This window comes from Apiospora marii (assembly GCF_038362585.1).
Source record: "Apiospora marii strain CBS 49790 chromosome Unknown utg000003l_segment0_segment0, whole genome shotgun sequence".
Taxonomy (NCBI): domain Eukaryota; kingdom Fungi; phylum Ascomycota; class Sordariomycetes; order Amphisphaeriales; family Apiosporaceae; genus Apiospora; species Apiospora marii.
In genome coordinates this window covers 6,158,654-6,185,699 of record NW_027117374.1, presented here as the reverse complement: position 1 = coordinate 6,185,699, position 27,046 = coordinate 6,158,654, and the positions used below count along the sequence as shown (strand labels likewise).

Below are 27,046 nucleotides of genomic sequence, written 5' to 3'. Positions count from 1 at the left end.
TAACTGATAGGTTGGCAAGCGTATGCAGAACACATAGCTATGCAGGAAAACCCAGGACTTATATCGAAGTTACACGGCTTTTGTAGCAGCCTTGATCTGGCGCTTAGTCTTCCGACCCATCCCTCAGAGATGAGATTTGACTGTGACCTGCCGAGACCGAGTGATGTTGCTCAGGGGTCCCATCAACAGTGAGTATGATCAAGTAGCTGAGCTCTAGTCAACCCCGGTAGTGCATAGTACGAGACCAAGTTCGTGCCATGAGGGAAAGGAGGAGTGGAGATGTTGTCCTGCATATCGTCAATAGGGGCGTCCAGGACCACCGCGGGCCATCCGGGACAGACGTACGAGGGGTCGTCAAGGAAGTGTGGATAGAGGACCACCCCTACAAGTACCACTATAGTCGAATGTGGCAAGGAAAGAAGCGAGGGCGGCAGCATGGTTCGTTTGCAGCTCCTGCAACCTAAACGAAAGTACCTCGATATCACTAATGAGGGCTTGCCATTATCCTTCTGGTGGTGTTCCAAGTGCATGTCCAAGTACAGGGGTCCCAAATGACCACCCAATCATCATCATGCTCTCTTCGTCTAGGCCATTCACCAGAGCTTGCCCACCCAATTTCCATTCTTGAGCAGCATCCACGAGACGTGCCGAAACAGGACTGGCGGGTTAGATTCTGATGGCCGAGTGGGTGGGCTACATATCAGCTAGTCCCGAGTACATCCAACCGATTGGGTTGGCGTCTTGGAAGATTGGTTTTATGATGTCGAAACTCTTTGGGACAAACATGTTGGTGGATTGTGATGTTGGGTTGGTGGGGGTTTTCAGAGAGAAGAGTTGCATGCATGGATTTCGTCTGGTTTGTTCTGGAAATGACCTCGTGCAGGATGCCTAGTATGGATTGGGATGGCCGATATCTAGGAGTAATGTGTAAATACTTACGCGTATCTTAATGTTGGCTTCAATATCGGCCTAGCTAGCCCTTGGCACAAAACACTTTGCATGATACATGACACTTGCTTCTTACTTCGTTCCAGCCACGCAGCAACGATCTGACGATGCCTCTGGATCGAGGATCAGTGTCTGACCGTCCACCAAGGCAGGATCAGCTCCATTCAATTTCAAGAGCCACAGGTTCGGCGCCTGCCGTACCAGTAGGCGCTGTTGCAGTATACAGTCTGTTGGTTTCGCACTCAGCACGACAGACTATTCACATCGACGCTGGCGCCTGGCTTTCCCTCGAAATGGATGGTGACCCGATGATTCGACGTCTAAAGGCCATCTTATTTGCAATGCATTGTTATTCTTCTAGGGCCTTTCTAATGCTTAGTACCTTTTCTTCGCACATCGCATTCAAGAGCTCTAGCTGTACCGATATTGAGATTGCTTCATCCAGCTTCACTGCAGAGGAGTGATTAACCAATTGCCCATGAAGGGCATGGGACTTGAGAAAAAACTTGCTTATGTTAACCTCGTATCGTTATGCTTGGCCTAGGCTGTCTCGGAACGAGTTACCTGGACAAGGCACCAGTGCCCTGCACTTTCTCCTCACTCAAACAACTTCGTGCTCAGCCTGCTCGTGGAGGAATACCTGAGACTTGCAAGGTCCAGATTGTCTTCGTGGCTTGCTGTCAGCCTTCCACATACTTGTCCATGCTGCCTTTTTCGTCTCCAATCTTGCTCTCTGACTTGACCCTTCTGTGCCCATCATATACAGTCTGCTCAGTTAGACCAGCCACTCCTGCGGGGCTTCACTCAGACGCTTAACAGGTCCCAGATATCATCCACAAATATAGGGTAAAATTGGTTGACCCCCCCTCCCCCGGGGGAACCACCTCGAATCTCCTCGTCGTTGTCGACAGTAACCCACTTGGGCGCGGAGTAGCAACTGCCCAAGCTATCTGTCCCATACTTTCTCTCCGACAACCAGCATGCCTCCCCGTGTGACTGTGAGCTACCTCCTATGAAGCGGTAACATACTGCCTGCCTGGTCTGATTGTGTATTTGCTGCTTTTGCCGCCACGCCTACACCCCGATCCTAGTTCTTGCCCAAATTAACATACGTGTAGTATTGTAGGTGACCAGCCGGTGCAGCCATGCAGTGAGGTACGACAGAGATGCACGAATACACAGACGCGAAGCTTTCTGCCCTAGCACTCGGCGAATTTGGCCCCCTTATACTGCTCTCGGTCCTTGCACTCGCCACATACACCGTCTTCCCATTCTTCGACGACCTTGTCCTCGTCGCCTCCGGCACCCAGGCACTTTTCCTCTCCGGGACCTAGGTTATCCTCCATAAAGAACGAGCACGCGTCGAAACGCACGAACCGCCGGCACCCGCAGCCTTTCCAGCCTTTATAAATTTCCGTACACATTCGGAGTGGTAGAAGCTCGTCCCAATAGGAGTGGTGGTAATGATGATAGTGGTGATAGTGGTGTTAGTGGTAATAGTGGTGGCAATGGTAATCACGGCGGGCGATGGTCGTAGCCAACGTCTTTATAGAGATATGGAAATCTCTACACTGTATGGAATTCGCTGTGTGGAATTTAAGAGGGAGTGTACTGTTCGAAGCAAATATTATAGTTCATAGGTTTACTTAACTTACTTATCCTAATATTGGCCTGTCTCTGCGAGCTCCAGCTAGGGGGGACTGCATGTAACGACCGTCGGTGGCTGACCATGTTTACCGAAGCCATCCAGTAATACCCAAGCCGGATTCTTTCTGAGCCTTGTTTAAGCTGTCCAAAATAACCCCTGATCATAGCACTGCCTCTTGATGTGTCTGCATATTGTCATGACATCGTTAGCCTGCGTCGACAGTGCTCCTGGCCCAGAGACTCAAGTATGGCCTATCCTACCCATCCTGCAGGAGGTCGTTCCTAGAACAGACCGGACAAGGTGCTCTGGTTAAGCGCCTATGTCTCCGGCCAGGTTGTGATGCGAATAACTCACTTACCATGCCGTTCTCTTGTCGAGAAAGCAAAAAGACACCCGGGTTCTGGTATCCCTTGGCTTGCATGATCACCCAATGGGAACCCAAACCTGATCCCTCATCTAGGGAAGTTGTCGAGGTCCCTGACCATGACGGCCCCCTTTATGTGGCCTCTGCTCGAGGCATCCATCATAGGGTACTTGCTCCGAGTCATAAAGCGACCCCGTCGTTTTTGGCCATCGTACTTGTTCGAGCATGTTCCGGCCACGATCCCGGAGTATACAGGAAGCTCCCCAGCGATGTTTAGGTGCACTAAGATCTCACTCTCCGCAGTGGTGCTGGAGATCTGCTTGTTCTGGCAGCTCCTGCGAGACTGGCCTGTACAATGGCCCTCGCCGTGTCGTCTTACTGCCATCCCAGTGATATCCAGCCAAGCTATATTGACTTCATGTATATGCCAGTCACCGTGCCATCATTAGCCGTCATCGGCAGTGACCCTTGATCCAGGGCATCATGAGATCGACACTGCCTGGATGCAACGAAGCACACACGAACTTTCGTCGTGTAAGGTATTGAAATCCGATGGCCCGCTTAGTCCTCGAAAGCAACTGCATGAATATGTGTACGCATACGCAAGCCACTGCTTGTCCTAATTCATCGTAGGTGTCCTCCGTCAGGTAAATCACCTTCTTGATCTTGGCACTCCCGAACTAGTCTCCAGTGAAGACAACGCGGCGTTCTCGCCATGGTAACGCATGAATTCTCCTTGCAACACACCTAGGTGCCCGTGGATACTCCTTGTCATGACGGAGCCCTTGTCACCTATGCTCGAGGAATCCGCTAGGGTCGTAGGGTTACTTGCTTCAAGCCGTCCGCCTTGCAAACCCATATCCTTTTAGCCGTCGTGATGGTCAATGGATGCTGCGGCCACGGTCCTGGACCCATATATCACGCTTTCCTCGCATTTGGCGACACCTCACTAGGCCGTGTTTCGTGCAAGTCAAAATATGGCAACTCTTGGCTTATCTAGCATGCAGCCTCGATCGAGAATATTTTAGCGAGATATCGCAGGAATAGCTTCAGATCAGCCACTGATTCTTGTTCGACAATGCCAATGAGCCAAGGTGATATACGACGGTCCAGCTACAACGAGCAGGGCCAGCGTCACAGAGATGGGTGTTCGCCAGTGCAGGCAAGACCAGACGAAAATGCACCTGGTCAAAAACGCACTCTAAAAAGTCCGCACAAAACGGGAAAGAGCACGACACCAGCGTCCTCTGCAACTTCGTCATCTCATTGATCAAATTCTGAACTGGGCTTAATTGATGGTACAGTATCTCTATGAAATTAACGACGGATGAGCACGATCTCTGTGAGCAGGTCTGCATGTTGGTCGATTAGGAGACTTCCCTTTCCGGGGTCATGCAGGTGAAATAAAGACCCCTGCAAGGATTTGTGTGGGTACTTCATGGAGGGTCGAGGGTCCGTGCAGAAGTCCTTGTGCCTAGATTGGTTCTTGGATGGGCGGAATTCCTCGCGGATCTGTCCATCAGTACTTTTGGGAGACTGCTCTATTAAGTACTGTACATCGTGTGGAGGATCCGGTCAGGGTCGTCTCAGAACAGCTCAAGGTGGAACAGATCGGCAGCGTCTATCGAGTTGGAGCTAGCATCATCTTTGAGCTATTAGGGGATACCTCCGTACTTCTCTACAAGTCTACTAGACTCCAGATGTATCTAAACTCTTCTATTGCTATGATTTCCACTTCTATCTGGTCTATAAAACCTTGCCTGTTGTCAGGCTTAGGAGTGGAAGGTCAAGGACATTGACAATACACTCCTTCACCCCCACTAACAGTTGGAATGTCGGAAACCACAGTTCCTCGCTAGTTAGTGAGCCGTTTTCTATCTTAGTAATCATTTAGCAACGCAACAAACAGGAAACATAGAACGCCGCATGCTCCAGGTGTGTATGTATGTACTGTACTTACGTAATGTACTATCGACCCCGGTGTCTGTCCAGGAATGAATGCGAAGCAGCCAACATGGCAGCAAACAAATGAACAACCAAAGCCTCTATGCATTGCCCGAAGCATTACAGTACAGTACTGTACTTACAGTTGAATTCTTGAATTGCCTTGAGCTTTGGCTGCCAAGGCAGGCTATGGGGCTCCTCCGCCAACACATCTGAACAACTACAGTACACATGTACCGTTTCAAATAAGTACATATGCTATGGACGAAATGCTGATTTTTCCATACGATGCGGCAGTACGTACATGCCTTGCAGTATTTATGTATATACGAAGGGCTCATTTTCGGGCAGAATTGCTCATCCCTTGAAATCTCCAAGTCAACCCAGTTGAGCCCCCCAGAATCCAGAGATTTCAACAATATCAACAGCAAATCGGTCAATTCAACAGTGTTTTATTCACTTTACGTACAGATTTGCACGTATTCACTTTGATTGATCCTTCATCTCTCGCGCACGATTTTGATCGATCTCATGTTTACCCATAATGGCTATACTTCCATTCTTCCAACGCATTGGATTTGCCGACCTTTTGCATCGTCTGGATGGATGGTGGATATAGAGGCGAAGCAGAATGAAGAGACGAACTCTCCGTATCAATCATCTCGAGTTCTTTTAGAAATACACCACGGGAGAAGACGACGCTAGCACGACAGGGGGTCGAGATATATCTGGAGTCTGGTAGACTTGTATAGCATATCTCCAATGTACCCTGGCCTCGGTAATGAAGACCAGCTTTGGTAGAACACGCAGGATGCCCGTGTGCGCCTCTCGGATGATCCTAGTGGAATGTGACAAGAGGCAGAAGCAAGGACTGGAACGACGACAAGGCTCGTTCGTAGACCTGCAAGCCAGAAAGTACCCAGATTTTATTACTGTACAATAATGAGAGGACTAAGGGTGAACCAAGTGCATGTCCAAGTACAGGGTTCAAATGATCATCCAACCACCCAATCGGGCCACTCCGCGCGAGGGCAGGGACTTAGCGGGCCGCCACGCCCGTTTGGGCGATTTTTCTCAGCCAACGCAAAGGCTTCCCGATCAGGTACTCGTAGCTAAGCTATCGGGTGCGACTTTCGGTCCACCTGCCCCCAATCGCTACGATTTCTCCGGGTTTTCATTTTCTACTTCATTTTCTACTTTATACTATGGACTGTCGTGAGACAATCGATTCTCACTTTTGTGACCAAATAGTTGCACGATGTCGCTGACAAAGGCCGAAGTGGACAAAGTCATTTGTCTTCTTCCCATTGAGGAGGCTCAAGCTTTCCGTGACTTTCGTGCCAAGCTAGCGAGCCTCAAGCCATACGAACAGACCCAGCTCTGCCTCCGAAAACGAGACTATCTGCTAAACAAGCAGAAAAAGGCTGCATCGATTGCTGCTTGTTACCACACTCTATTCGACCAATATATACGATCGAGCGATCAGGCTTGGAAGAAGTTCCGCACCCAGACGCAGGAAGCCTCCAGATGCCTCAACGCTCTTGTGACTGTCATCAATTGCTGGGGCGAAGACATTGTCAATCATTACGAATTTTCCTTACGCAATAGAGGATATTGCGACAAACTCCGTACCGCCGCAAGGCTTAGCGAATGGAAGGATACCGTGGTGCTGTTGAACGTATCGATATCTGGCAGAATACGCAAACGGCACTTAGACAAACGGGCGCCAAATGTGCGGGAGTCTAACAATCCGATTGAAAACTTGGATTTGTTATTTGTTATTAAACAAACCCGTGCGCAAAGCCATGCTGACCCACCCATCGCACTTGATGGCTATGGCCTGGATAAATACGGGCTTATTGTCCACGAAGATTTCGCGGAGACACAGGTGAAGTCATCGCGACCACTGTCTCCACAACCTCCATCTCCCTCCCAGTGGGACGGGTCGACACTCATACCATCGACTTCACTGGCGAAACAAATGCCACTTCCGTCGCCATCCAAATCCAGCGAGCCGAGCCCACCAATACCGTCTCAGCACGGCAACTCCAATGCCTCCACTACCAACGTCCAGGAACAGCCTACGACACCCTCCATGCGATCCTCATCATCCCTACCAGGGACGTCATTGTCACAATCATTGCTACTACCCCCCGCTACGGGCGACAATGGAAGGGGCGGTACTCATTCTACGGCAAACGGACCGATTGTGGCACTTAGGACGTCGATATCCTCAACGTCTCCTTCACCTTTACCCTCAGATGTCGCCGCCTCACAACCATCGCCATCTTTACTTTCAAATACCGAAATTCCCTCCGACGCCGACACCGTCGCGACCATCTGCAGTTCGCCACCGCCGCCCTCCCCAGAATCGACCTCGACCATAGACTGGGAGGAAAGGAGTGACCCCCCCACCGCCAACAACTCCACGATAACGATATCGTCCCTACTTGCACCGCTGCCGACATCCTCGACACAACAATCATACTATCCCCCGGATACCGCTCAAGGATCAGTCTCACCGTCGCCAGCCCGGATAGTACAAGGATCAACGCTACTACCCCTACCGTTACCAGAAAAGGTCGCCACTAGTCTTCTTGAAGGGCCTGAGGACTATTCGAGTCAGGATGGCAATGTGCACGCAATCAATCCAGCCGCAATCCCATACCCGTACTCAGCAGCGCCGCCTTTGCCATCCGCTTCATTGTTACATTCACAGACCAAGACACTCAGCATCGACTCTTACCCGTCTTCGCCACTTCTTGTGGCTCCATCAACACCGAAGTCCGCCTGGCTGAGGGACGTACCATCTTCTATACATCGGCTTGACGAAAAGGGATGGCTCAACGACACCATAGTCAACGGATACATGCACCTCATCACCGGAAATCATGATGCCTGTTTCCTCAGCAGTCATTTCCTTGAGCGGTTTGATCCCAATTCGAGGTGGCGGTTCGAGAATGGAAAGTATCCCTTGGAATCAGAGTTCGTTCTGATGCCCATCAATGAAAATTCCCACTGGTACCTCCTTGCCATGTACAAGCGATACTTCCCCGCCACCGACTACCATGAGCGGGTTGTCTGCTTTCTCGATTCTTTAGGTGCAACGCACAGCAGCTCTTTCAATCGCTGGAAAACGTACCTTGAAGCTCGTGGAGACAGATTGCCGGTGCAGATAAAAGAAGTCCAAGTTCCTCAACAAACGAATGCTTCCGACTGCGGAGTCTTCGTTCTCGGGTTCGCTGAGACGATTCTCCAAAACGTTCAGGGATTCATTGAAGCAATCGATGGTGGAAAGGAGCTCGGTTGGGAGTTTGATGCGTCGGCTCTACGCCAACGTATCAAAAACATCCTTGGAGCTCAAGCCAGAGCGACAGAGGCTGAGAAGATTCTCGGTAAATACTCATGTCCCGATTTAAAGTTGCAATCAACTAACAATGAACAAGATGTGATAGCTGAGTCACCACTCTTAGCCAATGCGCCGGAGAGTTCGACGTACATGGCATTTCTCTTAGCCATCTCCCAACAAAAATCGCCACCCCTTGGAGTAGCCTCTAGTTACGAGTTATCAACAAGCCTAACAGAAACCTCCCCCCTCAAACGCAAGTTGCACGGGGATGATGGGCGGCCCGCCAAACGTTGTGCAGCTGAAACCCGTAACATTACCATGGCTTCTACTACCGCTATTGTCTCGAAATGCGAGCCATCAACTTTTCTGGAAAATATCCCTTTCCCCTCGGCTTGTACGCATGGACAGAGGCAGGATTCGCTTTCGTCCATAGATCATGGGCCGAACCAAATTACGTCGCGGACAAACAGGGCTAAGATCTTCCAGGATTTGAATTTTCCCACAGTGCAATTGCGGTGCAATACAGTTCCTGCAGAAAGCATAGATGAAGATTCATTTTGGAGTACGATCTTTCAGCATTGGCTTTGCTCCCCGCTAATTCGCCAGTGTGATCCTCAAGATATTATAAAGCTTGACAAAACTGGATTTGTTCATTGGGAAGACAAGCAGGTTGGTGGAGGCATTGACCAGCAGAGCATTGATTATTGGACATTGGACAGTCCAGGACTCCTCAATTCGATCATTAAAAATGAGCGGCTACGAGTTATATTAAGGGCCTGGTTTGGAGGACCTTGTGTGCTTGTACACTGTATGTTGTGGGGGGACGCAGCTACGGAAGGTAAGCCTATCTACTTGTCACGTGATGAGGAAGAAGGCCAATGTCTTGGCTTACAGGTATCGGGTGAAACAACACATGTTGGATATTATGCCAACTCTCACCGCCCGCAGTGGGCAGGCGAAGGAAGCGGTGGGTGGTACATAAACACTAAGGAAGCTCTCGAAGACTGCCCCATAGAAAGGGGATCAAACGGATTGTAAGTTTTCCGTGTGTTAATTGCAAATTAAGCTAACATTTCTTCAGTACAATTTTCAACCCTCGAACCAGTATTCAATTTCAATGTGGGTCGGCCATCACCCTCCTATTCGCAACACGAGATTTAGCGAGCAATTGGAGACCAATGAAGGTAAAGAATCGGCACTTGAAAGAGCTGTTTGAGCGGATGGAGGAAGTCGGTATTGGATGGAACTTCGAGTTTCTTGAGTAGCGTCACTGGGACAATTCGTTAGTACCTTCTCTAAGTATAAATGTATTCGGTCTTGACTGGCTTCTGCTTACTATGCCTTAACCCACGTCTCCACAGTTTGGGCATTTCACACCCTTGGGTAGACCCCCTTCACAATTCTCACACATCTTTCGGGCGGTGGATTTTAGATAGTGTATGTGATGAATAAGTGTATGTAATGAACGATGAAGCAGTGGTGAAAGATCAGGCCCGAGGTAATAGTTTGATGGACACGTATATATAGTGTTTGACAACTAGCCGCATGCGAATATAAACAGGTAAGGCTACGGGTTGAACCCATTGAGGGGTTCCGGCCTGCGTGGGTCAAGGACCCACACCACTTGGATCTTTAGCAGAGATTTTCTCCTTCGGTTCGTCAGAAGAACTTTCCTTCCTCACCTCAATATAGACAGTATTTCGGCCATGAACTTGTTAATCCCGACAAGCCAGTGAAGCCCATCACAGGTAGTACCGTCAAAGGCAACCTTGGCTAGAAACAGGGCAAATGCAGCGGTGTAATAGTAGCCACTGAGTAGGATGCGAAAACTTTTGCTTTCTATCACATGTCGCAACCTCCAGCCGACACGTGTCCATCGGCATATTGTGATGTAAGAGCAATTCTATGTGGCACATGATCCCAAGGCCGAAGAGTCGTTATCGCACACCATAATTGGCGTTTACCAGAACGGACGCACCCCAGAACTTAGCACGAGACCGTCTTTTGATTGTCTCGACGCCACATGTTACCCAATAGACAATGGATCTGGCCAATGATGTGCCTGGAGGACTTGTCGACTTTTTTGCTGCTTTCGTGTTTACCCATAATCGAGTTGATTGACACTGTCAGAGGGCCGTCACACTCGAAGTGTTCCTGAGCGGTCCATCTGAATCTAATGACCTTGGCGGAGGTCAGACTTGGAAGACGACAGCTGTCTCTGTAGAATAAAAGCACTATACGGAATTAACAGATGGTGGTACAATAGCAAGGGGACCGGGCAGAATCCCCCTTGGCTTAAAAAAGGCAACTGCGCCTAGCATATTGATGGTGAACACCCACTTTATCCAGTTGGCACTGTATTTTGTAGACACATGTCAATCGGCATGGCGTAGGAGCAAAAGGCAATCGCGATCAGCCGGTCGCTTAGTGTGGCACATGTGATACCACTTTAGCCTGGAATCGGCAGTGTGAATACCAATGAAGACCAAAAGCCAATTCAACTCGTAGCCTAATGCACATTTTAGGGGCCTGCCTTGAATTGGCTGCAGCTAAAACTGCCGTTTCGAATAGCCGGGGAAGATAGCAAGTGTCACCAGTGGTATGGGTTGTATGAGCAGTATGGCGGTAGCTATCATCGGAGATTGAGGTTCATCACTAGCAAGAAAGGTTTCCTATGTTCCCTAACTGCGTTACATTGGGCTTGCAAGTGGAGCTAACCCGAAATTCAGCAAGTAGAACCGGCGGGGTAGCTAAATTACCAAAAACGGACAGACCCCGCCAACCAAATGGAGCAGTCCAGATCAGCGTCCACTTCCCGTGTCCCAGCGCCAGATGCTTGTCTACGTCGCAGCTGCCGACTACATTGGGATGCTCAATGTTTCGAGTTATCTTCGAGAACTCATCCGAACCTATGTTACTTCCGCATCGTGCGGAGCTTAAATCGACTTTGGGAGCGGTTGGAATGCGTGTCATCGGCGAAACGCACTTCTACCGTTACCGAGAGCATTTGGCTATTCCCTGGATACGGCAAACACCCGTTCTCAGACTCCGCTGGGAAACAGCATGCGAAAGGCGGCCAAGAAGCAGGAAAACGTTGCAAGAATCGTATGTATCTTCAGTACATGATGTGATACGGTGTCTCGGCCATGTATGGGGTATCATCCGTTGTAAAAACAAGCTCACCTGTAGCCGCACTCCAATCCTTCGTCAACCCTTGGATTCGGCAACGATGACGTAGGCCGGGGATATCGGTATCAGATCGGAATCGCTGGGGCGAGGATAGCGTTGAGTGCAGCGACGCATGCGGCTCGTGTTTCTCGACGGTGCGTCACGGATGACTTTGGTCTTCGTTACTGTTACCAACCCGAGGCTGGCGTAGAAGGCATTCCGAGCGAAGAAGAAAGGCAATGCCCGTGATGCATTTGACTGGGATAAAGAGCATGTTTTCGAAAAGAGATGTGTTAATGGGGTGCGTGTGCTTGTTGCTTGCTACGCCGAAACCCAAGGGCTTGAAATTTCCGAGCATAGCCTAGTTTAGTAGTTAACGAGTCGGCTCCACTAGAACAAGTGTGAGGATATGGAAATAGAAGCCGGTCACCGAGCGGTGCCAATAGCTTCGGAATTATGTGGCACTTCTTGTACTGTGGGGGATGTGCGCAAGGTTGCGCCAAGTTACAATTACAGCCTGGAGCCCACCTGGCGTCCTAGAGGATTGTTTCGAATATGGCCTCCATAATTCAGGTACCCGATGGCTACAAAGGTCATAGTGACGTATTGGACCCCGCACTTATATGGGGAGCTAATATCAATAAAGGCATAGCTAGACATGAGCCTAAACCTTTGAGAAGCGTACCCCATCCAAAAGAAAAGATCACATCGTCCAGATTTCTTTTGTACTGGAAGAAAACAAGACGACTTCAAGTTATTCGCTAAATTGCTAAACAGGCTTGGTAAACATGTCAAGTGAACAAGGGACGCGGCCGCAACTCCATGCGCCGCCCGGCGCAACAGCCAAGATCTCCATTATCGACTCTACCATGAGCATCCGCAACGAACAGTTAGAGAGCAAGCTCATGACACTGCTCGGTGGTCTGCGCATTATACAGCCTATCACGACGTGGTGCTTCTTGATCGAACAGCTCAGCGACGGCGTGGGTAGTGGCTTGGAGAACGACGCGGCGCCGGCGGGGAAAAGGAAAAAGGCCGTCTGGGATCTTGGGGCACCCACCCACCCTGACGATGTCTACTCTCCTCAGGTTCTGCGGGATATAGCCGATGGAGGATGGAAGATTGGTCAGGACAAAAGCGTAGCGGACATACTAAAGGAGGGCAGTGTGGATCCGCAAGAGGTGGATAGTGTGATTTGGAGGTGAGTTCTGCCCCTTTGATTCCTCATGTCCATTCACCTATTATGGAAAGGTTGGTTTGGCACGGCTTTCGGCCCCTCGGGAAGCATGGAAAATATTTGATACTTTAAACTAGTGTAAGGAAAAGATAAATTCGATGATGAGGAGTCGGTTTCTGGTTTGGTCAAAGTTATTGAGTGGCTGGACAGCTAACAAGGTGCAATCCGAGGAATTGACGAAAGCACAAAGGAAACGAACTGATCCGGCATACTGACTGTGAGAACAATAGTCACCACCACTTCGACCACATTGGCGATCCCAATTCTTTTCCCAAATCCACAGAAATTGTCTTCGGTACAGGGTTCACCAAAGCGCACCTCCCGGGCTACCCCACGAACCCCAAGAGCGAGTTGCGAGACGATTATTTCGAGTAAGCACTCCCCTGCACCTTTGGGAAGGTCATCCACTCCTACCAGCTTTATGGTACTGATCCCATGGAAACCTTAGAGGTCGTAAACTGCACGAGGTCGACTTCGGCTCCTCGATGCTTGAGATCGGCGGTTTCCGCGCCATCGACTTCTTTGCAGACGGCTCCTTTTACTTACTAGATACGCCCGGCCACGCCGTGGGGCACATGTCTGGCCTGGTACGAACCACTGCCGCGGCCGCAGGGGATGAAGAAGACACCTTCATCTTCCTTGGTGGCGACATCTGTCACCACGGAGGCGAGCTGCATCCGTCCCCGCAGCTCCCCCTGCCCATTGCAGCACCTGCGCAACCCGACGAGATTCCCAATGAAGTGCTGCGCACTGTCGCGCAGGTAATCGCCGCTTACGGAACCTGCCCGGGAGGTCAAAATCCGAGCTCTGTCACGTTCGCCTTGGATATGCTGCGCCAGCTGCTCGGCGACCTCAGCACGGCCCGTGGACGAGGAGGGTGTAGTGGCTACACCAAGGGGCAGCAGCCCTTATTCGACACCAACTTAGGTCACAGCCTGGCGCAGGTGATGCAGACGCTGCGGCGGACGCATGCATCCTTCGATGCCGCCGACAACGTCTGGTGCGTCTTCGCGCACGACATGTCCCTGCGCGGCGTCGTTGACGCCAAAGGCGGGCTGTTTCCGGCCCGAGACGCAAACCACTGGAAACGGCGCGGGTGGGACCGGAGTACACAGTGACGGTTCTTGCGGGATCTAGTGTCCGCCGTCGAGGCAGTGGCGCCCAAGGGAAATGAGACTGAATCGAATTAGGGTTGTGGAGTGAATTCATCAAAGCAAAACGGGCCACTTGCTAGATACAGAAAGTCGTGCCGGGTTAGTATGGTACGGGGAACGTGATGTGAGACATGGTTCCTTAAATGAATATGACGATCGTTACTTTTTCGTAACAGGGCCTTTGACTATGCTCAATGCCGTTCTTTTTGTGGCTTTACCACGTTGACCCATTTTATGTACGCAACGGAAGAATCAGATAATGTAATCCACGGTCCAACTGAACACTTTCTTTCAATTTCATACAGCCTACATTTTATTCTTATACTTCCACTACCACTACGATGGTAGGCCAATGGAAAGAGAGCGATATTTAATTGGCGCTCCAAGCGCTTCGAAAAGACTCAGTTAAGCGTACGATCCGCAGCGTGAATATACAATGTCCCCCATACAACCATACGTCACCGGTATTGCGGTGGTATTGCACGACGGGATACGCAGTCGCCAACGCAAAAGCTTACGAATTCCGAAGAGCAGTCAATCGTATATGTACTCGACCTAGATTCGCGATCGTTTTCGCCTCGGATAAGTGGTGTTCAAGATATGGCGAATCGACTGCTCAGTCTACGCGACGCGGGACATGTCGGCGTCAACTGGGCCTCCGGACGCGTTTTAAGAGTAGCAATGACGCACTAGCGCACTAGCGCAACCAGCGGGCCAGGTTTAGAACCCACCATTATTAGCGTAGAGCTGGTTCGCGACCCCGCGTCATTTTAGGACCAACTGCCCAATCCTCCTGAACTGCGCAAGAACTTCTCCTCCTCAAGACACACGCCGAAGAGAAGCTGGCCCGAGATTCCTCTTGCCAACATGGGTTCTGGAACCAGATCAGCAGGTACCCTAGCGAGGCCCCTGGCGAGGTCCCTGGCGAGGTCCACTTCACCCGACTCGAGCGCATCATGTCATTAGCATTACATACCCGCAATCCAAGCGCGACTATATCTACCGTTACACGGGACGCTATTGTAGCTCTATGGACACTCCACGAATATACCCCAAGAGGGTCCAGCAAGTTGCCCGAACCGTATTAGGTAGCTAGGCCTCCGCCATGGCCCACACCAAGAGGCAGAAAGACAAGGTTCGAAAGAGCAGCTTGTCGCTGCAGAACAAGATACAAGACCTCGGGCGGTACTGCGACGTCTTCAGCGCGCTTGCGTACTGGAAACCGACGCCTGAGCAGATGGAAACGGACCTACTTTACGCTCAGTGTCTGATACACCTCACTCTCGTATTCCATCATTAGGCTACTCCACCATCACATTATCAGCCAGCGAAATAGGCCCGCCGTCGCACGATGCGCTTAACGCCGGCTGCGTGACTCGAATTCCCCAACAGTATCCGGCCGCAATCCCTACAACCTCGAGGCGCGACGGCCGCCATTTCTCGGCCGCAACGGAACAGAATACACTCTACGCGGGGGATTTGATCGGAAGCCACAAGGCCACAATCACCACCATGGTCCGGCTGCTCCAATACCAGGCGAGTGACCCAATGTCTAAGTAGCAATGCAGGAGATTTGGCCAGCTACGCAGGAGTTCGCATGTTACTCTGCTATCCCTCTACTAGCGCCCTTCGAAGATGTGGCATGGCGTCCTACCCATTTTGCTCGGCTCTTCTGCCATAGTGACGGCAAGTAGACAAATGGCTGGCTGAACGGACTGGGGGGAGACTGGCTCTGATGTTGGCTCGTTCTGATTCCTAACTAATGCACCTTGACGGCCGACTTCTTGCGATTCGTTTCCTAGAGTATCCAAGCGCCTGCATTGATTGACTAGTGGCGATGGGTACAATGGGGCTTCTGTATGCTCCATTTACCCCGGCCATGGCTCGCTAGTGAGACTTGTCGCCACCCATAAGATAGCCCTGCCGCAAGACCAGTCGCTCCACACCCTAATGGGTCGGTCAGAACAGAAGCCGGCCCGAGTAGTCCAGTTAACTCTAATGCGACTTCCATTCTCTTGCCTCCAACATTGTGACGAAAAACAGCAATGACAGCCCGGATGCTGAGCAATCGAGCACGGGGCGGTGACGCTCAAAGTCGCTTCGTTGGTTTTCTCTTCCTGTGCAGTGCCATACCCCGCAGCAGCGACGACTGACCGTCACCGGATGCAGGCATGACCGTGAAGGCCGCTGATTGGGTTCCGGCTACATGGACCGCAATTTCGCGTCCAGAAGAATGCCACTATTGTTCTGGCTAGGCTCGGCGTGGCAGCATTCCAGCTTACGCTTGGCACAATGAACCATGCCGCCTCTGCTGTTGCCTCTGCTGTTGGTTGGTTACCTACGGTCGGGAGAGAACAAGACTCGGCACGAGTCATGCAAAGGAGGCAACCGGAATGCCGCCAGGTTGCTATGGCCTACTAACGCTTGCTTACCGATATGGCCTAATAATTCACCGGCAGTACTACGGTATGACGGCCCTGGCTGGCACAGCTAGGTGGGCGTGCCAGACCCAGCATCAGCGTCTGCAGGCTTTCTTCTAGCTCAGTCAATCTCGGGCATTCGGAACCGACAAGTGACGCAGATACCCCGTTACGAGATGCAGTCAGTACAGATAGGGAACGAACACGGTCAACAAAGAGCCAGGCCCGTCATTCTGAATGTGCATAAAATATATATTCTAAACTACCATCCCTAAGCCCCTTGCACACGATCTCGTTCCTGGCAGGCCAGATGGTAACGCCGCATGAACCTAATCCTAGTATACTTTATTGTTACACCCCGCCTACGAAGTCGTGTGCGTCGCCCGGTGCGATAACTTCCAGGATCATCCTCTTTGTTTGCGACAGGCAGCCCATGAACCTGCGTGTCTGCTGTTGGACTCTAGATGCCGGTCAGACTTCCGTTTCCCTAGGCCTACGCACGCGTGACTTACAGTTCCTGGTATGTTTTCTTGCTGCCGAAGGCCAACGTCAGACCCGTTCACCAATATCAACAAGTCCAGAAAACTTACAAGTGTTCTATCCTAGTTCGCTGTCAGTCGTTGTCGCTGCTTCTTGTAAAACCGTGAGTTTAGGTCCACTTACTGATGGATTGGCCCTGTCTCTGATGCATAGGTCGTCGGTAGCCATGAATGCCACGCGGGCGAACTTGGAGTCGTCGAATGCGGAACCGGCTTCATCGCTCAAGGAGATGATATCATGTAAAATATTCTACGATGATTCGATGCAGCCTGGGGAGCACCTTTTCGAGGGGATGCAACGCGTGGAGGAACTGGTCCAGCGGGCCGTGCGCAGCTTCCACCTCGCAATGAGGGGCTTAGGACGGGCGGGCAGGTGGATCTAGGTAGGCGAGGGTCACTGTGTATTGTTTTGATAGTCAAATAGTATATAGGGTGGGCATAAGGCCATTTAGGGAAACGATATATTCGGAACATTGTATTCAGTTAGGTTTAGTCCAGAATGCCACTCCACTTCCGTATTCACCAAGAGCAATGCTCACTGGTTAAGCTCCTGCGGTGTCCTCCATACATCTCATATGGCTCGTCCAAGATGACACGAGTATGTTTTTAACATCTCGAGACGAGTTTATCCTTAGCGTCTCTCATGGTATCTGTCGTGAGCTCAACGCACTCTTCGCCTTGGCCACAAGTGCAGACTTGGAGGCACCCATAACAAATGCAGGCTCCCACGCCTAACGGGCATAGTGTGGCTCCCAAAACACCCTTCGCAACACCTTTGGACTTTTCGGTACAGGTATCCATCATGGCAGCGGCTCTCTGGCTCTTAGTCTTCGGTAGTTTATTTGGTGGTAGGTTCGCCTGCGAAGTCGAGCGGTTGTTTGTCAGGGTATGAGTATCGCCTGTGTCGTATTGGGGGCTGTTTGTCGGATATTTCATTTCCTCACAGGCAATATATGCTGGCAATGGCTCAGCAACCCCAGTGCCAAGGCTGGAAACAACCACACCATCTACACCTTGATAAACCCCATGGTGTAAGCCACCACACCATAAATCAATCCACCAGGCGCCCGGCTGATGACTCATCAACCAAACCAGCGCTCCCCATTGGGGTAAATAGGTGGATTTGGTGGATTTAAAGTATGTCGCCGTAGTTGACGATAGTTTTTTGGTGTTTTCGACTGTTTTGGGGGTAGAGGGCGGTCTCGTATTCGTATCCAGGGGTAACACGGAAGATACCGAAACTAGCGATGTAGGGTATAGACATCGTAGATCCCTTGATTTTAATGGTACTCTAATTGAAATTGATCTTAGTACGCTCGCTGCTCAATTTGACCTTTGTTTACTCACCAGCCCTCTCCATACTCCAGATGCGCCGTTCTACGCTCATCAACACCCTCAAGATGCCCATCTACCATGCCGCTGCCGATTCCATCCCGACAACGAACCAAGGCCACGAGGCCGCACTTTTCAGGCACTTCCCAGGCTTTGCCTTCTCCGAACGCGTGCGAGATACCAGCTCGTGGCTGTGGCAATTCGGCTACGATATCCAAAACCGCGATAGCAGGCGCTGGGTCTGCAAGTTGTGTATCATCGCCAACAGCCCATTACCCAAAAATATTCATCCATCCGGCCTCCAGAACGCTGCTGGTCACCTATATACGAAGCACTTCGTGCTGGCGCCACCCGATAAGCCCAAGTCGCGAGAGGAGAAAAAACGAAACAGGTCACCACGGCCACTACAGAGCATCGCACGTTATATGAGTCTAACGCCGGGAGTCCCCGTTGAACAGGCGGTTATTAACAAGCTGGTAAAGATGTTTGATAGAAAGCGATTCCAGCAGCTACTTATGGAATGGATCGTCGCCCAGAATCAGCCCTTTTCCATCGTTGAACAGCCCGAGCTACGTGCCATCTTCGAATATCTAAACCCCCAAGTCAGCATCCAGGAAGCTCACCTAACGCGCCCATCTATCAAGTCTCTGATCGTGACACAATATAGTAAGCACCGTTCCCGAGTTATTGACGCGTTAAAGGACGCGCCTGGCCGGATCCATCTCGTTTTCGATGGCTGGCGGTCTGGGAATCGAAAGATTGTTATTGGGCTTACCTGTGTGTTTCCGCACCAGGATTATCAGCCTAGAAAGGTGACGCTGGGTATCTCAGAGATGCCTGGGCGCCATCAAGGTGAAGATGTTGCTCGTGTCGTCAGCGATCTCGTTACGCAATTCGACATTGGCGAGAAGATAGGTGCGTGTGTAACGGACAACGCTTCTAGCAACGACACAGAAATGCACCATTTGGGCGAGACTTTCGACTGGGGAGGATGGACTGGGCGTTGCTTTGGTCACATCCTAAACCTCGCCGCCAAATTATTACTTCATGGGAACGCTGAACAGCCTGTCGAGACCTTTATCGAGACCCACGAGCAACTTACCGACGCTGAGTACGATCTCTGGCGAAAGGAAGGCCCCGTTGGTAAGCTTCGGATTCTGGTTATCGCCATCGATACGAGTTATAGGTTGCCAGCCCTTGCCGTAATTGCCTATAGATATTACTATTTTACTGACCCAGATGCTCACAGGTAAACTGCCCTATTCCATCAAATCCAGCAAGCTGATATCAACAACGCCTTTACTGCGCGAGCCCGATCGAAGAAGCCTCTCCACGTCGTTAAGGATAACCAGACGCGCTGGCTTGGGTCGCTTTATATGATAAGACGCGCCTTACGCGTACGCAATTACTTTGACGAGTTGCAGATGCGGTTCAGGATCGAATGGGAACGAGAAAACCGGGGGAAGAATGGCGAACTGCGCCCATCAGCCAAGATCCCGATCTTTCTGGATAACGCCAACTGGCTTGATGCTAACGACTGGGTAGCCCTACAGCATCTGGAAGATATCCTGACTTCGTTCGAGACCGTACTCACAAGACTAGAGGGGGATGGGCAGATCAGGCGCCGCGCCGGCGGTTTCCGAGGGTCATATGGTAACATATGGGATGTGCTTCCAGCATATGAATACCTCCTCTCTAAGCTTGAGCATTTTAAAGAAATTGCTAACGGCATCCCCGATCCTATCCAGTTTAGAGTAGGCGTTAACGCTGCCTGGGATAAATTAACGGCCTATTATAACCGACTTGACGATGTTTACTTCTACTACGCCGCGTTTACATTCCATCCTGCCCAGGGCTGGGGGGGCTTAGCAAGGCTGTGGCGAGATAACCCTCCAGACTGGCTTGCCAGGGCCAAGATGATCGTGAAAAGCCATTGGATCAACGAATATAAGCACAGGGCTATCCCCCCCAAGCAGCCAGCCCATGCAGCTATATTACCACAGGCCGCCCGTCGGGAAGGCCGTTACGCCGCCAACGATTGGGATGAGTTTATACAGAGCACGCAACGGATCGAAAACCCGTTGCCGGCGGAAATTGGTGACGAGTGGGATGCCTGGATGGCTGAGTTACCCGACCCCAATGACCGGTACGTCACGGATCCCATCGTGTACTGGTTTATACGACGATTCAAGTATCCCAGACTCTCGCAGATGGCGCTGGATACACTTACTATCCCTGCTATGTCTGCTGAGTGCGAGCGCTTATTTTCAGCCGCTGGGAGGCTTCTCAATTCGACACGTAGCAGCCAGGAAATCGTCATTGTCAGCATGTGTATGGCGTTGCGGCCTTGGCTACGGGCGGGCATCCTGCATGACGAAGAGGTTGATCAGACAGTTATCTCGGTAGTTGAACGCGTGGAACAAGATACATTAGAGCAGTTGTCATACGGTGAACAAGTCGCACGTGTTACGCAATGGATAGCGGAAGGGGAACCGCGACCAGGATCACGTAATAGGGGTGATGAAGAGGTTGACGATACCCCTGAATAGCTTCATTTTCGCACACCAAATCCACCTGGTGTACCCCTGGTTTACACCCAATACACGTACACCCACCCAGCTTCGAATTTTATTAGTCAGAATCAACCAAATCCACCTTGAACCCTTGGTGTACGTTGGTGTGGTTGTTTCCAGCCTTGTCTGCATAAGATCTGAAACTCTTGGGCAGCTGAGGTAACGAAGGTCCAGGAATGGACGTATATGGAATGGTAGAAACTACTTACCCCTTTGGCCTTGATTGACGGGAGCAACTTTTGCCTCCATTGGGGTTAAAAGAGCTAAGACCTACCACCAACCAGAGTGAGTGTAATATGTGCTTCTCCAAAAAGAGAGTAATATATGTGTCGAATATATATATATATATCTAGGTTGTTCAACATCCTTCATATGCCCTTGCGACATTTGAAGGTTATGTAAACTGCTACGCAAAATGAACTACACTATGGGAAATCAAACCACTCCAATAGACCTTTCTTACTACCCTTTGACGGTCCAATCCAGCGGAACCAATGATAATATTATAATTGGGCTTTTGGTAGGTCTTCTCGTTGGAGTTGCTACCTTAGTTCTGTTAACTGGCGCAATTCTAGCCTCTGTTCTTCTGAAGAGCCTGGCTAAGCACCTGACCCCGAAGACGGCGAGGAAGGCCAAGCGTACAGATGAAACGAATGCATGTGATGGGCAAAATTCCCTTCTTAAAAACAACATTGACGATATGGAGCGTTCAGCCGATCCACATCACCCAAGCCCGTCAAATGTAGTTCATTGGCCGCCGCCACCCGGAATGCACCCAACGCATCAGGATCATAATTCAGCCGATATTCATGGCGGACCCAGTAGAGTACCTCGGGAAACACCAGATGCTGTCAGTCGGCCTACGCCACCATCTACAGGGGTACGACATTATAGACCGAATAATGGTGATCAAGGGTTGCCGGCTCGTTCGTCATTGGATCAGAATACTATACACCTGCCAATCTAAACCCTTGTAAAGTATCTAGCTGTGACTCCTGGTTTATAGCGCTCAAGGAGGTCATCATCCCTATCGAAAGTGGCTCCATGCATACAAGCATGTCGTTGTCGATGCAAAACTAGATAGGCCACATCGGATTGTACTGATCTCGTCAATTGAGCCTCTATTCACTTTTGATATGTCCATGCTGACTTTCGTGACATGCCTGACTGCCGTCGTTCAGCATCAATCCCAAGTAGCACCTTTGTTTCATTGGACTGCCAGCTCAAGAAGTAGATTCGAAGGAACCAGCTACCCTCCCCCCATGTCCCAGGAAGTGGCAACTAGGTAAGGTAACGTTGTTCGTACGAAGCTAGGCAGGGAAGGGTTTGCGTTATACGCAATAATAATTCACCCATCCATCTAACCCGATCGCTCTTCACCAATGAGCGGGCAGTGCAGAGTACATTGCCTTTTACCCGCTCGCTCGATGCATGGGGGCTGAGTTAGATAACAGGGTGCTTTTAGCCACGACTTCGACGTCTTCATCAACCCACTAGTAAAAGCATCAAGTTGTAACCGCTGAGGTGTGACAAAAGCCATGAGGGAAGTAATGGCAAGCGAGAGGCGAGCCAGACCCTGCATGGAGAGGACAGACGGCAGAGATGCGTATGATCATTGCAGCACTTGAAGATCTCGACAAGCTAGCACGGGACGTGCTATGTAGTATGGGAAACCGTACGACCAGCCGTAAAATTGTTGATAGATTATTGAAAATCAAGACTTACTACCTGTACTGAAGGTTGATTATGTTGACCGTGACCCTTGCAAGGAAGTTATTGTCGCTCGGCCACGTGCCAGAAGCGCATGAAGCTTGGAGGGAGGTGGGAGAAGGTTAAGGGGGTGGGCCACAGGAAAACGCGGCTGTGTCATGTGGGGCGGGCTACCAACTCACGCGCAGGTATCAACCCTGAGCTGTCGAGGCCTACCTGACACCTTCCTGCATGGTAAGGGCTTTTTTGGACATAGCAGCTGGTGCTTCTCACCTGCTCGGCCCATGTAGCCTACGGTGGCAAATAATAAGGGCTGGGGGGGCTTGGGGAATTTATGTACGCCGCTTTCGCTTACTAGACAGACTACCTGGCTTTGCTTTATTCCAGTCCTTTTTTGGCCTAACTTTGATTTCTTTTTCTCCGTGCGAAATTTGCCTAGGTCAACTTTCAGAACACCTCTTTCGCAAACTTCGCTTTTATATCCTGAGGCTGATTAACTATTTTTATTTATTCTGTTGATTATCCGTTCCCTGCCAAACTTAGCGAAACAAGGGACCAAATTATTGGTAACAGGATGGGAGGAAAGAAACCACAACAACGCCCGCAATCTAGTCTAGATGCACGTGAGACCTGGGATCTGGAGCCGAGAGCAGAGCCCTCGTGTCTGGAAGCAAAGAAGCTGAGCCAGTCTTGCCAGCACAACCACCACCCTGGAATGGCTTCAGGGAACCCATTGACAGACTTGTACAAATCGCACAATGCAAGTCCGCCGGTAACGAAAGCCAAATTGAGCGAGCTGGACATCGACAAGATCCTCAACAACCATAGACTACGCCATGACCTTAATTTCGACTGGGACCTGCAATTCGGACCGAACTGGGATGGCGAGAAGGGCAGGAAGAAGCAGGCCAAGACGGATGAATTCTGGGCCGATCTTCGTGACCAATTGCACGAGTTCATTACAGCTCCGGCATCATCCCAGCAACGCCTTGGAATGGACCGCGACTGGTGTCTTCCAGTCTTGTTGAAGGAAGTGAAGGAGATTCTCCCCACTCTTGTTCCCTCTCAGGATCGAGTCTACCTTGATGAGGGGTTCAATGTGGAGCTGATCATGCAGCAGTTCTACAAAGGGACCGTCGACCTGGAGAAACTAGCATCGTGGCTTTCAAGCGTGCTCAAAGCCTACTGTGCTCCTGGGAGGGATATGTTGGTGGACGAAATGTACAACAAGCTGGCAAACGGTAACCGAAGGAACGACATGGGAGATTTGATTCAGGGACTGCGTAGTCTCTTGAACCTACTGGAAGGGATGAAGCTCGACCTTGCAAATCATTTTATTCGCTGTTGGAAACCCACTCTGATCGCGGACACTGTAAATTTCGAAAAGCGCTTCTTCTGTAAGAAGATCCAGAGCGGCAGACTCGACCCTCATCCAGGAAGCCAATGGTATGTCACAGCCGTTAGGGATATTGCCCTCAGTCCCGGATCCGCGTCTGCTTTCGGCGTCATGGCAGTGTTTTTCGAGGCTTTATCCAGGTTGATCCTTCCTTCCAGCTCCCAGCAACTCCCGAATACGTTCGCCTTTGACGAGAAGCAAATCACAAAGCTGCGCAGCGACGTACTCAATGGCATCCACCTGGAAATATGCATGCGCCTGTCCAGCAAGCTCGAGAGTATGTACCGAGGTTCGAGAGGAGCAAGTACACTCATCCTACCTCTGTCCCTACCCCAACCCTAATCACATCGAGTCCAGCCACTCCTGGCTCCACTTTCGCCCGGAGCCACGGGCAAGATACTGGTTTCGGCTCCATTGCGAGTTCATCGGGTTCGCTCTCCGTGGCGGCACCCGAGACGATAAGGTCGCCTTGCCGCTCATCAAACCATATGTTACGCCAAGATATTTTAGATGCGCAAGACACGGAAAGGAGCAAATATAACCTCTACAACGCCCTCACGGACCTGCTGTCGACAGCCCCAGCTAGTACCGGGACTGCTAGCGAAAGGAAGCTGATGAGAGACTCTTTCGCAGTTGAGATCTTCCGCTTCATGAATGCGCCTACAGAGGCGCTTCGTCAAGTCGAGGAAGAGCTTGGCCAACATCTCCACCAGCCTAATTCGCAGCTCTTCCAAGACGTTGAATCGCACTTCTGGATCCGTCTCATCGCGGAGCTTCAAGAACGTGTCAGAATGCTCAAACCCCTTGGCAGTCTCGGTCTCTTCTCGGCAGCTGTAGGTCGACGTAACCATGGACGATGGGGAGGGCCAAGCGCACATCCTATGGCCAGTAATGCAATAGGTATCTCAACCCAAGAATCCCGCGAGAAAAGAGGAATAGAAGACATAGCCGTCAGGCTGGCGCATCTTGGCCTTATTCACTGGAGAGCGTGGTCGCCGCTGATCTATCTTGGCGGTTACAATGGCATGGAGTTGAGCCACGCTTTGATTATCTGAGGCTTGCACAGCTTCTTACTGGGACAAAGTAAAGAGCCCGTCCAGACATTGAAGGCTTCGGGGGTAAAATGCTCGCGGAGGCTGGCCTTATGAGTCAGCAGAGGCGAAGCCGTTCACGCCGTCCTGCACACAGGATGAAGCGCGATCAGCTTCGCCTCGGAATATTCATGGCTCTTTACTAGTTCTTATATCAAGCTTTATTCACTGTTTATCAGAAAGAAAAATTGGGCGTTACTGGATAAGATTTCCTTTTTCGTACAAGTATTATCCTTGGAAAAATTAGTTGGAATGAGTCCTAGTGTAGATTCTTATCCTCGTTCGGATTATTCTCACCCAAAAACGTCTCCCATTACGCATGCCTGACTTTTTACTGCCATATAACTTCTGAAGCTGCCATGATGCTAAGCCAGTGATTTCTTCCTAGACAAATCTTGATTCTTTTTTCTTTCGTTCTTTCATCATTTTATCCATGGGCACAATAAATTGAACACGAACAGCTTTTCACCTCACAACACCACTGCGCTGCAATGTCAAGGAACTGGTCTATTTTCGTTTTAGCCTAGAAACCAATCATCCGAAATCTCATCCCACAGTGAGTTACTTGCCTGATCATTGGTGTATAGTGGTTGACTTTTTACAAGGCATCTTCGACGTCCTAACAAAGTTCGAAGCACTATTATGCCAGCTTGAAGATGAAGACATACAGCACGAGGACACGGCTATGGAGTTCAGCGATTTGTACCTAATGGCACAGGAGTACACAGCTCTCTCGATTATCTACAACAGCTGAATTTGATGGATATGTTCGAGGGGAGTTCTTGCTTTATCAAGTTTTAATTACAACGCTACGGGCAAGCCGAAGTGACTAGTCACCAGAACCAGGGGTTGTCTGCTTGAACATGGTTCTGGACACTGGGTTACGCTCTGGATAGCTAAAGGTGCCACAGCGGGTGGCGGTCCTACTGAACACATCGCCATGCTTCTGGCGCCGGAGCGATCACTTCATCTTGGGAGTTACCATGGTAGCCCACCTAGCACCAATACAGGCGGAAATTGTCATAAGCAGCGGTTGTAAGCAGCAGATACATGTTACTGATCCCGCCCAAATAGACAATGAGGAAGTGAGAAAGGAAGGACGTCAAATAGATGGGGCTTGCAGATCAGTTGCTCCACAATCGGGGGGATCTCCGCCAAACCGGGTTTGGGTTTCCGACCGTATATCCACATTTGACATGGTCAATAATTTGGACTCCCCCTATTATAACCAGAGCAAAACGAAAGAGGCCCAGGAAGATACTCCGGGCACTGCAAGGATACGAGAAGACACGGAGCCCAGATAATTTGTCTACCCCTGGAGTGGATACCGAGGACGGGCCGAGCCGTCCTCGGAGTCGAGGTGCGCCGCTTTCGAATGGAACCAGAATTATCCAGTAACATACAGTGGTGCCTTTTGCTGCTTAAGCTCGAAGAATTTCGTTGGCTGTTTCCGGTCCTGGCTTCCATAGTTGTCCGCAGAGTCGGAAGAGCAGCAATGACGCACTAACGCGACTAGCGGGCCAGGTCCCCTGGAAAGCAGCGTGGTGACCCCGCGTCATTCGGGTCAACTGCCCAATCTCGACGCCATTGGCGACGTAGCCATACCAGGTCTGCCGCCGGGCACGATTCTGCTCGGCAGCAAAACCGTGGCCATCCTCGACGCCATGCGCGGCAAGGGCGGCCCCCGGTCGCGCGGTAAGCCAGGATTTCGGTGGGTGACGCACCGCACGGGGCCGCTGTGCACACCGGCCTTCGCCATGACGGACCAGAAGAGCCAGGGCAAGCAGTTCGATGACGTGCTACTAAACCTCAAAGGCGTGCACGGCGGCACCGGCGGGGCGACGCGTCCCAGCTTCATGAGCCTGTACGTACAACTGTCGAGGGCGACGCGGTGGGAGGGCTTGTACCTCTTCCAGGAGCCCGAGCGGGCGGACTTCATCGAGCCGAAGAACGTGCTGGACGGCGAGATGCGGGAGGCGGTGGCGCGGCTGGAGAGGCGGGGAGACGAGACGCGGGAGCGCTTCCGACGGGAGCACGGGCAGACGGCATGGTTCGCCGCGTGGGACGCGATCGAGGAAGCGCCGGCCACGGCGGCGGCCGGTCGCGGAGGGGCAGCAGAAGAGGACACGGCCGTCTGGTAGGGGCCACGTAGGCGGAGGGGAGCTGGTAGAAA

The 27,046-nt window shown here is 51.0% G+C and overlaps 7 protein-coding genes across 7 annotated transcripts; 5 read left to right on the top strand and 2 right to left on the bottom strand.

The window, feature by feature from the left end:
• Positions 1-2,147: 2,147 nt before the first annotated feature.
• On the bottom strand, positions 2,148-3,017 carry PG985_005476 (uncharacterized protein; the record flags this gene model as incomplete). The annotated part of the gene is made up of 3 exons (XM_066825245.1): positions 2,148-2,278; positions 2,326-2,350; positions 2,955-3,017. The coding sequence occupies 3 exons, from the start codon at positions 3,015-3,017 to the stop codon at positions 2,148-2,150; spliced, it is 219 nt and encodes a 72-aa protein (XP_066688405.1).
• A 3,145-nt stretch (positions 3,018-6,162) lies between these two features.
• Positions 6,163-9,518, top strand: PG985_005475 (sentrin 17; the record flags this gene model as incomplete). Its single annotated transcript, XM_066825244.1, has 5 exons — positions 6,163-8,299; positions 8,351-8,647; positions 9,027-9,061; positions 9,202-9,287; positions 9,335-9,518. The coding sequence occupies 5 exons, from the start codon at positions 6,163-6,165 to the stop codon at positions 9,516-9,518; spliced, it is 2,739 nt and encodes a 912-aa protein (XP_066688404.1).
• A 2,691-nt stretch (positions 9,519-12,209) lies between these two features.
• Positions 12,210-13,776, top strand: PG985_005474 (uncharacterized protein; the record flags this gene model as incomplete). The annotated part of the gene is made up of 3 exons (XM_066825243.1): positions 12,210-12,622; positions 12,889-13,029; positions 13,107-13,776. The coding sequence occupies 3 exons, from the start codon at positions 12,210-12,212 to the stop codon at positions 13,774-13,776; spliced, it is 1,224 nt and encodes a 407-aa protein (XP_066688403.1).
• A 2,807-nt stretch (positions 13,777-16,583) lies between these two features.
• PG985_005473 (uncharacterized protein) lies at positions 16,584-16,990 on the bottom strand (the record flags this gene model as incomplete). The annotated part of the gene is made up of 4 exons (XM_066825242.1): positions 16,584-16,692; positions 16,745-16,765; positions 16,823-16,834; positions 16,896-16,990. 4 exons carry the CDS (start codon positions 16,988-16,990, stop codon positions 16,584-16,586), a joined length of 237 nt encoding a protein of 78 aa, XP_066688402.1.
• A 583-nt stretch (positions 16,991-17,573) lies between these two features.
• On the top strand, positions 17,574-20,652 carry PG985_005472 (transposase-like protein; the record flags this gene model as incomplete). Its single annotated transcript, XM_066825241.1, has 3 exons — positions 17,574-17,619; positions 18,083-19,305; positions 19,381-20,652. 3 exons carry the CDS (start codon positions 17,574-17,576, stop codon positions 20,650-20,652), a joined length of 2,541 nt encoding a protein of 846 aa, XP_066688401.1.
• A 2,308-nt stretch (positions 20,653-22,960) lies between these two features.
• PG985_005471 (uncharacterized protein) lies at positions 22,961-24,837 on the top strand (the record flags this gene model as incomplete). Its single annotated transcript, XM_066825240.1, has 2 exons — positions 22,961-24,059; positions 24,140-24,837. The coding sequence occupies 2 exons, from the start codon at positions 22,961-22,963 to the stop codon at positions 24,835-24,837; spliced, it is 1,797 nt and encodes a 598-aa protein (XP_066688400.1).
• A 1,700-nt stretch (positions 24,838-26,537) lies between these two features.
• On the top strand, positions 26,538-27,014 carry PG985_005470 (uncharacterized protein; the record flags this gene model as incomplete). Its single annotated transcript, XM_066825239.1, has 1 exon — positions 26,538-27,014. The coding sequence occupies one exon, from the start codon at positions 26,538-26,540 to the stop codon at positions 27,012-27,014; it is 477 nt and encodes a 158-aa protein (XP_066688399.1).
• Positions 27,015-27,046: the final 32 nt, after the last annotated feature.